This window comes from Rhinolophus sinicus, chromosome 8 (genome assembly GCF_057876585.1).
Source record: "Rhinolophus sinicus isolate RSI-liver-muscle chromosome 8, RSI-T2T, whole genome shotgun sequence".
NCBI lineage: Eukaryota > Metazoa > Chordata > Mammalia > Chiroptera > Rhinolophidae > Rhinolophus > Rhinolophus sinicus.
In genome coordinates this window covers 494266-506718 of record NC_142508.1, presented here as the reverse complement: position 1 = coordinate 506718, position 12453 = coordinate 494266, and the positions used below count along the sequence as shown (strand labels likewise).

Genomic DNA, 12453 nt, shown 5'->3' with positions numbered 1-12453 from the left:
GCTGCTGTGCCTCTGCCCAGCTCACTGCTCCCCACACCACCCGGCACCACCTGGCACAGGGCAGGACTCACTCAGTAGGTGCAGAGGGCAGGCGGGAGGGACCTGGGGAGGGGAGGGGGGAGGGACCTGGGGAGGGGAGGGGGGAGGGAAACGGCCGGTTCTCAGGGGACTCGACAACCACAGAACACAAGGACACGGCTGACCTTGCGTCCCAGCTCCCAGGAATGTGCCTGCAGGGGCGTCTGTCACCAGCTGCAGATCCAAACACTTGACTGCCCTCACCTGGAAGTCTAATTCCAAGTGTGACGTGTCCCACGCCAAATGAAAACACCCTCCCCGTTCCTGCACCCACATCCCATCGCCCCACCAGCCACCAGCCGAGTCAGTTACATCTTCAAACTACATCCAGACTCAGAGCACCCACAGCCTCTTATTCCCAGGTCAGCAGGTCCCAGACCAGGAAGGAAGCCGGAAAGGATTCATTTCCCGGTGTCCGCCCCTCCCTCTGCTGGCCCCGCCCACTGGGAGCTCCCCCCCCCAAGCCCACAAATTTTAGATCACGTGCTCCAGTGGTTCCTGACCTCATGCACAGGAAAGCCCCAGGACGGCCAGGGACCCCCACATCAGGGCCCCCACTCCCTGACCCCTCTGCTGAGTGCCCGCCCCCCACATGGTCCCAGGGCCCCTCCGTCACCTCCGGCCAGGCCATCCCTGACCACACTCACCCCAAATCCTCCCTTGGGGGTGAACTCACAGGAGCCTATTGTCCCAAACAGCAGTGTTCTGCTCAGGTCTTCCTGCTCCGACCTGTGTATCTGCTTCTACCTGTAGCAGCTGTGTGCACACGGCCCAAGCGGAAATAGTGTCTGGTGCGTGCTGAATGCATGTGACACGCGTGAAGGAGCAGGTGTATCTTGTGGAACAAATTACGCTGGTCGTTAGTTCTCAGAGCTGAGAGAACCCCGCCCTCCAAGCCCACCTCTCCTCTTCCAGTACCTGCCCCTTCACTCCAAACTTGCACTTGTCGGGGCTCAAGCATCTGGCTCACGTAGCAATGGGGCCGCAGCGTGTCCTGGACCCTACCACTGATCTCCACGGGAGCAAACGTGAACTGACAAAAACGACAAAAGCAGCCACACCTGTGGGGCGAGGGGAGGGTTGGCACCATCCAATGCCCCTTAGAGGTGAGCGGGCGGCACACAGTCCACGTGAGTCACTGGTACCCGAGCGGGCTCTTGGGAAAGGGCTCCCTGGCACGGCTATTGGAGCTGTCAGTGACCCAGCACCCCTGGCCCTTCCTCTAAGTCGTCAGCTCCTAGGGGACAGGAGGAGGTGCCGTGGGACAAAGCACGGCTGTGCTGGCTCATGCTGAGTGCACTCAGCGTGCAAGGCTATTGCTGCGTCTCACGTGCACGTGTGCTCGTCACAGTGACCCTGGACGTCGGCGCCATTCCCTTAGCTTACCGACAGGGACTGCAAGTTAAGTCGCCTCCCAAATTCCCACAGCTCGGAACTGACACAGCGGTGTACACACCTGAGATAGGAATCTGAACACAGGACCCCACAGCCCAGGACTGGTGTCGGCGTCTCTCTGACTCCCATGTCCGTCCCACTTCACCCTGTACCAGGGGGCCACACGAGGGGACGAATGACAACATCCATGCACTGGGCCCCATAAGACACGCCTGTGCCCCCGCAGAGCCTGCTTGCTGGAACTCGACAACCTTCCACAAGAGGCACGAAGCCCACCGACTGACTTGGCACAGTTTATTTAGCATGTCAGGCAGTGTGGTGCGAGAATAGTAATACGGAAGGGCTTTACCTGCAGGGCAGGTAAGAAAGCACACAGATCACAATCCAGCTGAGAGCGCTGCAGCCCGTCAGGGCAGAAAGGAGGCTCACCTGCCAAACAGGGGGGTCCGGGCCCAGCTAGAAGCAGCAGGTGGCCAGGCAGGGCTCTGGGTTCCTATCTACTGCCAGCGGACAGCAGGTGGGAGCCCGGGCGAGCCGGAGGAAGGACGGGGAGTGGACCCAGACAGCCACAGCACAGTGGTGCGTGCCGGGACAGGCAAGCGGGGGTCCCGGGAGCACAGAGCAACTGCGCTTTCCGGCAGGTCCTGCCACAAACACCCTGGGCCCGGCCGAGATGCCCGCAAAGCACTGGGCCTGCCCGTAGACAGTCTGGGTCTTTCCTTTCACAGTTTCAGTACTGAGGGGTCTCAGTGAATGTCTATGAATATTTACCCACTCCTCCAAATCCTGGCCGAGTAGGGGTGCTCTGGTCTGGTTCCTGCATGGCGTACGCTGACAGCTGACCACGTTCCCAGTGGACGCTGGGTGGCAGCCTGAGGCCACGCAGGTCCTGGCCTCAGGGCCCCCTTGATCCCCTCACTCTGGACACAATTATGCAGTAGGACTCGGACGCAGTCAGGGGGGCATGTGCCACCACAGCAGATGGGTCCCCACCCACTTGCTCATTTGCAAGTAAGACTGTGTTCCTCAGAAAAAGATATTTTTAATCCGTAGGCCGCCTTTGTGTGGGAATGAACATGGAACAGCAAATGTGGAATGACATGTATCGTAGCCTGTACTCTACCCACCACCTTCACCTCACCCTGGACGCCAGTCGGGTATTTCCACACAGGTAACCCTGCAGACGGTGACAAGCGGAACCACTTCATAGCACTCACTCACTTATGTGCCAGGTGAAGCCAGGAAGAAATCTGGCTCTTTCGAGTCTAATTACAAAAACACGGCTACCAGAGTCTCCTGCAGCTGGGCAAGGCGCTTAGGTCTTCTGCACTGACAGCTCTGACCTCTACTCCAGCAAACACTTGTCAAAATGCCAGCAGTAATTACCTGGCTGTTTAGAAAGCAGCAGTGGGTGCAGCGCCCCACCTTTCCTCATCACCCGTCAAATCTTGAGCTGCAGCCATCAGCGTGCTCTCGGGCAGCGCAGCCCTCCCTCCTTCTTGCCAGCCTGCTCCAGACCTGGGAGGGCCCCTTCCAGCGGCAGTGCTTGTCCCATCTCCAACCCCAGTGGCTGCGTGGTCCCTGGCTGCAAGACAGGGGCGGGGCGGGTCCCTCTCACGGGGTGAGACCCTCCTCCCACATGGGACAGCATTCTCAAGTGCCAGCCCAGGCCACGTCCCAGTCCACGCTGAGCCCACGGTGCGTTCTCCGTGCGGCAGCCAGAGGGGCCCTGCGGTGCTAGCCCTCCTGCTCAGACCCTCCAAGGCTCCTCACCCCCCGAGGGAAAGAGGCCAAGTCCCTCCCAGCCCTGCAGGGCTGGTCTCCGGTCACTCGCCCCAGAAACACACCAGGCTCCGGTCACACAGGCCTCCTGGTGTTTCAGGACGTGCCAAGCATGTGCCCCTACTTCCTCACTCCTTCCCAGCTCCACACGGCTGCTCCCTCATGCCCACTCATGAGGCCACCCCAGGGCCTTGTCCAACCACCCGTCCAATGACACTTCCTCTGACCCGTCCTGCTCAGCTCCCATGCCTGCCTGGTCTCTCTTCGGGACACTTGACATTTCCTGATGGGTGTTACAGTATATCAATTGCATTATACTCTACAGTCTAACACAGTACATTCCATTGTACCACACTGTTACATTGTATCGCACTGTGTCATATTATATTACGCTATGCTATGTTGTATTTATTACCCATTACATAATACTTACGTATCACATAACGTTTATTTCATGTGACATATCACATTACATAATGCACGTATGTCGCATAGCATTAAGTAACACTTATTGTGCCACATTGCATTATGCCGTGCCGTACCCCATCACATTGCTAAAAGATGATTAGCCACACCTTCTCCGAAAGGAGAGCTGCAAAGATTGAGCAGAAATATACTGCTTCAGAACAAACTACCAAGGAAAAGAAGAGAAAAAAAGGGGTTTTCTGTCCCACCCTGTTTGACTAGATGCCATGGCTGCAGGGATTAAGGGTAACTACCCATTATTTCCGTGTACTTGGCAACACAGCAAATGCCTCCGGGTGCCATGCCCACTTCCTCTTCACGTTCACACCCAATTCATGAATTAGGCAGAGTTCCCAGCAAAGAGTCACCTGGTGGGACAAGGGATCCTGAAGCATGGAAAGCAGCCACAGCGGCGCTGAGCTCACCCCCTGGTGTTTGGTGGGGAGCAATGTGGTACAGCCGTGCGCCTGTTCATTACGTTTTGTATCATTTTGTATGAAAATAGCCAAAGAAACACCCACATTCCATCAGCAGGGTTGTGTCACTAATGACAAGAGAGGTGTCGACAGTGTGGTATTATTAAGGCCCGAGGGAACCACGTGCAGAGTCAGACTGGCAGGCCACACATGACACCCGCAGCATTTCAACAGGACGCTCTGTTCCGTGTGTGCTGGTGACATGCACAGGCCACCCCCACAGCCGGTCCCAGCAGGCTCTGCCCCACAGGGACATCAGCTAAGCTGCAGAACAGAGTAAAAGCTCGCGTCATCTTTTAAAGTGAGAAGCCACAAAAAGACTCCTTTTGATTCAAAATTCTCCCTCGTTAACATGTAAGTCGACCTCTCTCGTGGACACTGCTCAGCAAGGTCACCTCTCTTTGTGGCACCAGACACTGTCGCCAGGCAGATGTGGCCACGTGTCACAGCACAGGGCTATCTCCTGCCCAACGATAAGGTCCTGATGACAAACTTACTTTTCATAGCCCTTTTCCTGTACAGCCTCAGGCGCATTCATAACATGGTAAAATTATTCAAAACACAAAAGAACTCATTTTTAACTGTCTACGTTACCAATTTTTTACTCCTACAACAAGCAGAAAACACGCTGTCCTGCACTTAGATGGCAGTTAACATGGATGTGCTGGTGTGTCACTCAAACATGTACTTCACGTGTAATTTCTCCCTGGAAGCACTTTAGTACGGAGCTACAATGACCAAGAAATGAGATTTCAAGTAACTGACCTCATTTTCCCCGGAAAGCAACAAAAATGACGCAAGGCCACCGTCAGTGAGTATGCTGTCATAATTTAAAAGGATAAGGACACTTGCTCCCATTTTCGTCCTCCCACAGCACCCTGAGTTCCAGCAAACCCAGCTCTGAAAGTTCTGCTGCAGGTACTGGGTGAACAGGCAGTTGTGGGACAAACGGTGAGCGTGTGTCTGCACAAACGCTGGTGGCTCGTTTGGCCTATGTACTCACTGGTCACTCATGTGGAGGAGCTGGGCAATGAATGGACGGTGAGGGGAGGACGGGCCAATGGACATGAGGGGCTAAGCCCCTGACACAGAATCACACCTGCGGGGGGGGCGTCTGTTCCCAGGACGCCGAGCTCCGTCTCATGGAGAAACACGACAATGAAATGAGGCCTGGGGGAAGCCGCTCTCCACGAAGCTTAGATTTGTAAGTTTCCGGAGCATAGCAATCTTGCAATGAATTCTTCTTTAACCAAAAATATTTGGCCCCAGATCACCACTTCCAGCACACAAGGGTCAGTGAGAGCACCAAGACACCCTGATAGTAAAATACAACAGCAACGAAACAGAGAGCCCAGCCGTTTCCACATTCACGGCACACAACAGCTACTTTTCCACTTGTTTACCAGCAACGGATAAAGAGACAAGGTTTAGAGGGTTTCAATAAGTGACATCACGGTTAACGAGAACCAAATATTCCAGTCCCTACACCGAGCAAAATAGTTTGCTGCGTTTTGCATTTGAAACAGAGATGCAAATTTCACTAAAACCCATTCATACGTTCGCAAGAACAGCCCTGGCTAAAGCTCAGCGTGGGCTCTGCTGTCGGGTCAGTGCACATCCAGCCACATCTACCAACGGCGACATGCTGAGAAAGCCTCACCGCTGCGTCATGCCGAAGCGCTGCACATCATCAAACAGTTCTGACGCTCACTGCGCTTTCCCACGAGGCGCGAAGATTGCACAGACATTTCACAAAAGGCTTTAGTCAGCCAAAGCAGACATTAGAGCCGAGGACAACGCAAACTGCCTCCAGCACTTCTGTTCGCTGAGACCCCAGTCGGTCGGGCTTTGTGTTTTCACTGTGGCAAACGCCAGTCCCGAACCCAGGACCACTCAGTAGGTCCGCAGTGTGTGTGTGACTGACCGGGAGATGGGCATCGAACGTGAAGCTACAAGCAAGTCACTCGTCTGTCCTGAGCCCTCCGCTCTGCGCTGTCTCAGGGGCGATGGGCAGAAGTGACCCCCATACTGTGGCTACAACATGGAAATCCAGGACTGAAACCGCGTTTGTTCTGTCCACACCGGTCTCCGCAGGCACCAGTCACTGCCTCCCACACACCAGCCTCCTGACCTCACAGAGAGCGGTGTGGCCAATGTCTACCCGAAGCCTGGCCACGTTTCACAGCAACGGCCAGGCCCAGGCATGTTAACTGACCCCACTACTGCTTCACTGTCTCCCCACCAATTCTGGGGTACCGGGGGGACTGTGCTTTCCACCCCCTGCCTGGGCTGTGTGTGTGTGTGTGTGTGTGTGTGTGTGTGTGTGTGCGGGTGCGCATGTGTGTGTGTGCATGTGCGTGCATATGTGTGACCGTGTGCATGTCTGTATGTGCATGTGTGTATGTATGTGCACATGTGTGACCGTGTGTGTGTCTGTGTATGCACGTATGTGCATGCATGTGAGAATATGTGTGGCCATGTGCATGTCTGTGTGTGCACGTGAGTGCATGCGTGTATTGTGTGTGCATATGCGTGACCATGTGCATGTCTGTGTGCGTGCACATGTGTGTGTGTGTGCGCGGCTGCACCGGAACGCCTTACCTGCTGCCTTCACCACATCCGCAGTTGTCACGTTGTGGACATTGGCGCTCACTTTGAATGTCACTGCTGGTCCCAGAACCCTGGAAGAGACAGAAGGGCATTCAGGGTCAGCTCAGCACACGGCGCCGCTTCCCGCAAGTGTGTGCACAGCGCCGACACGCTCACAGAACAAGCGTGTGAACACTGACACACTCGCAGGACACACGCACCCAGGGCCACCACTCGCCCCACGTGTGATCGTGTTCATGATGATGTGACTCTGTTCCCATTTCCCAGTCATTCTGTTGACAAGCTTTGCTCTGAAACACAAACGATGGAGCTGTTATAAAAAATTCCAATCTACCCCAACAGCCCAACAATAACGAGCAGACGTTCTTGCAAACGAAAAAACTGTTATGGAAACAGATTTTATATTTAGTTCCCAAGGGAGCAGAATGACTCAGAAGCGGAAAGGAAGGAGACTGGTGTTTTTAAAGTCTCGACAGGAACCATTTAAAAACGTATCAAAGTTGTTAAGAATCATCCGCTGTAAGACAAGTGCCAGGAAAGAGCAGGATTTTCAAGGCTTTTTAAATACTCCATTGACCATGACTCTGAAAACACATCGCTAATAGGCTGATTCTTCCACAGACCTCATGCACTTTAGAAACTGTATAACACGCACAGCCAGCTCCAAATGGAGCAGGACTTCAGGGTCCATGGACCCCGCTGGACCCGTCCACAGACCACAGCTGCAGACGGAACGACCGACTTATACACCGTCTCCAGGAGTGTTCCTCCCAAGGACACAGCCTGAGGAAAGGACCGGCTTTAGGTGGGAGACATTGACTCTGGACTGTCTCAAAAGCAGCAGACACACCAGTGGGGAAAAGTCACCGTGTCAAAACTCTGCCACCTCTTTTGATCTCGTCTCTCGCCTCCCCTCCTTCCCAAAGCTCATCCATCCGAGGCCAGGCTCCTGCTGCTTGGTCTTCCTCCTCTGAACCTCGAGAGTTCTTGAGCATTCAGAGGTCATCTCCACTCGTGACAGCTTGGTCTCAGCCTCGGGCCGAGTCCTCACGGCAGTTTTGGCTCACGGCCCTCTGAGAGGGCAGCGTGGTGCCACCGTAAGACAGCGCACTGAGCATCCTAGCGCCATCGCTGGGGCAGTTCTGTGGAGACAGCTTAGCGTCCGCTCGTGGTCGGCCGCTGCCAGTGTCCAGTGTGTGCAGCAGGACGGTCTCACTCACGGTCCTTCCCGAGACGTCTCTGCCCACAGCCACCGAGTTCTGCTGAAACTCCCTACCAGCTCATGTCCTGGCAGCCACCTCCCGTGTCCTCGTGTCCCGCCTGGGGACCGCTGCTTCGCTGACCCTTGAGCAGTGCCCCTCACTCTGCTCACACCACATAGGCTCTGCAGGCCCTTGCGTCTGAAGTGACGCCATCAAACCTCGTCCCTCCCGCTCCTACCATTCAAATGACCTGGGCTTCTCCTGGGCCTGGAGCGAAGGCCATTTCTGCCTGTGTGCATTCACACAGCCGACTTTCCTGCCACCCTGCTGTGCCCCCTCACTGTGAGAACTGGACTCTCTCAAAGCCCCACTCGGTCAAACTCCCTACAAGCACTGCGACCATGGCAGCCCCTCTGTGTCGCTAAGCTGTCCCAGCAAGCACAGCAATCACCTGACAGTTAGCGCTTGAGGGGCACGGGAATTCTTTTATAGACGGCAGGCTCTCTGAGGGCATGCCATGTCCCCCGCTAGTGCCTCACTCAGGGTGGATGACATCTGAGTACAGCTGTCTTCTGGAATCCAGGAAAGGCCTCAAGGTCACGAGCAGCCCTCACCTGCCACCGGGACAGCACGAATGACAGCTCTTACCAACAGGATCTCAGGTTGACACGTACTTTCTAAACCACATTCCCTGAGCTTCGATCTTTCCTCGGTGCCGAAAGTTGTCTCTCACGACCACACACTCCTGGCCTGTTAGATGCAGGGCCCTCACGCATCAGTGTCATGGGCACGACCACCCAACGCCTGCCACCCCACACCTGCGACCAGTGCAGGGATCCATGGAACACAATGGCTGGTCTTCCTTTCAGGATGCGTGTCACTGCTTTGCCAGTTAGGGACACATGTGACACCCTTAGAAGGCGCCTGGTGTTTGAGAAGTACTCCCGAGGGTCTGCTTCACTGTCATCGACACCCACAGACTCCTGCACGGGTGATGCGCCGAGCCCTGGCCCAGGCAGGCACTGTCTCTCAGGGTCACAGGACGGTGAGCGACCCGACCCACCGCACAGCCTCAGTCCACGTGACCATGACATGCTCTGTCCCAACACCCACCACTCCTGTTTCAATGTGCGATGGCGTGAAAGTGTTTGTACCGAGGTGTCACCATTCTGTCACCTCTGCCAAGCCCTGTAGTCTCTAGGCCTCAGTTTACACCGCCGTAACAGGGGAGGCGTGCCCTGGTCCTGGAGGCCTGGCTGTCCCACGGCCAGTTGCTGTATGAAGCCAATGCCCAGTGGTGGCACTGCTGACCGATGAGCAGCGTCCCAAGACAAGACGAAGTGAGGCCAGGTTTGCAGAGGCTGAGCAGAGGCCACAGACCTCGTCCTAGAAAGCTCCGCACGTGTCCCCACCACTCAGAGGCCCTGCCGCCCTTTCACAAAGCACGGCCAGTCCTGCCGGCCCAGCACCAGCGGCCCGAGAGGCAAAATGTCCACTGCGGGCTTCCGGAAGCAGATGCTCCAGGACGAGCTTCTCAATGGCCACAGCTGGGCCCCAGGCAGGGGCTGCAGCGTGTGCACCCAGTCCCAGAGCGCCAGACCCCCAACTAAATGAGGATTAAGTTGATAAAACATTTGCAAGAGTGCCCCAAGGGGTGACTCAACCCAGCACAGCGGCAACACCCTGTAAAGGGAACAGACAACCGCCACAGAAGGCAGTTCTCAGCGGGGGCAACATGAGACTCGTTTTCTTCCTGTTTTTGCTTTATGATCTTTGGAGCTAATTAATGTGAAGTCTATTTGTCTTTCAACTGCGAGAAACACCAGTGCTTCCGAGCATGGTGTTGTCTGCAAACAGTGGGCCGGGACAGTGGATTTGTGGGAGCCCTGAGGCCCTGCGGTGAGAGCTGTTCCTTCCGAGGGCCCCACAGCCCAGCCGGGGACCAGAGGCCACCTTGCTGTGCTGGGAAAATACTACCTGCTTGGCACAGGCACAGCGACCACAGCGTCAGGAGACGAAGCCAGAGGCTCCACCGGGGAGACCTCACAGGCTGCTTCTCCCGTCTCGCTGGCCGGTCTCCAGGATGGCAGCGTGGGAGGAAGGCTGCCATGACTGCCACACAAGTGCCATCCTGCCTCACGGCCCGCGAGTGGTCCCTGGACGCTGACAGATGCCTCAGCCCTCTGTTGGCCTCTGCTGATGTTGTAATTTCCACTGTGTGGCCGTCAGCCATAAAGCACTTGCACATATGTGTCTGCAACACACTGTGCAAACCACCCCCCTTCTGTTCTGCTCACAGGGATGCAGATTTGCACAGAAACGACTTGGCGCCCGCCCTCTGAGGCCACAGCACCCATCACTGAAGACATCACCTAGCACACAGCACGTGGGTCTTGCCCCCCAGCCATGAACGAGCAGGCGGGGTGGGGGCAGGCCTGTCTGCACATCTGCTGTTGCAGCCCCCTGGACCATGACCAGGGCAGGCGTGAGCATAGTGAGTCCCCGCAGCACCGTCCAGCTGTGGGCCTTCCACACTTCCGGGCCGCCGATTCTGTGGGAAGTTGGCCGAGGAGCAGGTACCTGCTACCTGACAGGCTCACCTAGTGGAAGAAGATTCCAGAAACCGGCGGCAGCATAAGGCCGCTCGGGTGTGTGGTCCCGGCTTCCCCATGCTAGGCCCACGGTGGGCTATTCTTGCTTATCTGAGCCTGAGAGCCACAGCGGACATCAGAGCAGTTAGTACGTCAGAACGGCATTGCCGGCAGGTAACAGCGCAGGCCAGTGTGGACTGACGCCCGCACGGACACAGCGGCCCCTCTAAGCCGTCTGCTGCTCACTATGCTCACGCCTGCCCTGGTCGTGACCCATGGGGCTGCAGCAGCAGGTGTGCAGACAGGCCTGCTCCCACCCCGCCTGCTCCCAGGACCTTCAACAGGGTCTCGTCAGCCCAGGACGAGCTACGTAACTCTGGGGCCCAGGGCAAGATGGAGATGCGGCCCCCCCTGAAGAAGCAAACATTCAGACTTTCAAGGCAGACACAGCAAGGCACTGAGTCCCTGCCACAGCCCCTGCCACACCCTGGCCTCCACGTTTCATAGGAGGGGAAACTGAGCTTCAGGAAAGCGAAGCTCCCGAACTGTGATGTCATTTCACAGTAGGAAAGGGCGCTCCATCAATAAATACGAACACCTTGGATTTATTTACAATGAGAAATGGCCATCTGTCACTCAAACAGAAGCATTATTTGTGAACGCACAGTGGTTCCTTTCTGCTGCCTCCTCTTCAGTCTCATGACAAGGCCAAGGCAGAGGGCGACGTTTCCTGGAAACTCCGTGTTTCTAGGGAAACACATGTGCCACTCAGTCGGACCGTGGCGATCTTGCAGTGTATGGACAGGGCACATCCAGGGCTCCTGCTCCAGAAACTGAGGGCTCCTGAACAACAGGCTCCGCCCTCCTGAGGTGGCGTCACTGGGGAAATCCTGAACCCAGGTGGGAGCAAAGTGAAAGCCTCCCCGTGCACCAGAGCCTGCAGCAGCGGACAAGTAAGTGGGAGAGCCACCATAGCCGACCGGGCCCTCCTGTTGGCTGTGAGCCACGTTTACTTACCCTGAGCATAACCTCTGCCACTGTTAATTTGCACTGCCCTGGCACGCACACCAAATTATCCGGGGCTTTGTAATCATGTGGGCTACGAAGCCAACCAGAGGGGTCCAACAAGCGGGTTAAAGGCCTTCCTGCTACTTCGATTTCCTCACAAATCAGGGAGACGAGAGGAGGGGGAAACAATCACAATTCTGCCCCAAGAACCTGAAACATACATCTGGAAACCTCCAAGTTCCCACGGATTCTCTCACATGTAGAGGAGGGTGTGGGGCACAGGAGCAGGGCCGGAGGGGGCCTCGACGTTGCTGAGGCGGTTACAGGACGGAGCTAAGCTTGGCCACCCCCCCACCCCCCCACATTGTGCACAGAAGACTTAATGAAAAGTGTCAGGGCTGTGAATTCCCACTGCCGCTTCTTCAGTAACTGTCTTGGAAAACAAGAACTCTGTATTTTCATCAATTCAGTAAATCACACAGATGGGAACTAAACTGCTTCTTGCATCACGAGAACACATGAAGATTGATCACAGAATTAGACTGTCCTCCCGGACGCCCTCTGCTCCTCCAGGCCTGCGTGGGGCTGAGCTGCAGGCTGAGCCAGCGCCGGTCCCGCCTCACTGTGGGGCAGCTCCCCTGGCACCGCCCACCCGACTGAGAATCCATCAGCAGGGCATGGACAGCCGCGATTGGATTATAAAGTCATAACTGCGGTCGTCCTGCGTCTGCTGGCATAATTACATCAGCATGCTAATGCCGTTTTAATGGTCTCTAATGATGTAATAAGAAGTAATGGAATTTGCTTGACAGCTACATAACCATTAACAAAACATATTAAGCATAA

The 12453-nt window shown here is 55.8% G+C and overlaps 1 protein-coding gene across 3 annotated transcripts in view; it reads right to left on the bottom strand.

Annotated features, from left to right (window-relative positions):
• The window catches only part of PTPRN2 (protein tyrosine phosphatase receptor type N2), a 419465-nt gene that overhangs the window by 215803 nt on the left and 191209 nt on the right, over positions 1-12453 (bottom strand). For all 3 annotated transcript variants that reach the window (XM_074315027.2, XM_088799758.1, XM_074315029.2), the window contains exon 11: positions 6798-6877. In XM_074315027.2, coding sequence (XP_074171128.2) covers positions 6798-6877 — 80 coding nt within the window. The remainder of the gene's footprint in view (positions 1-6797; positions 6878-12453) is intronic.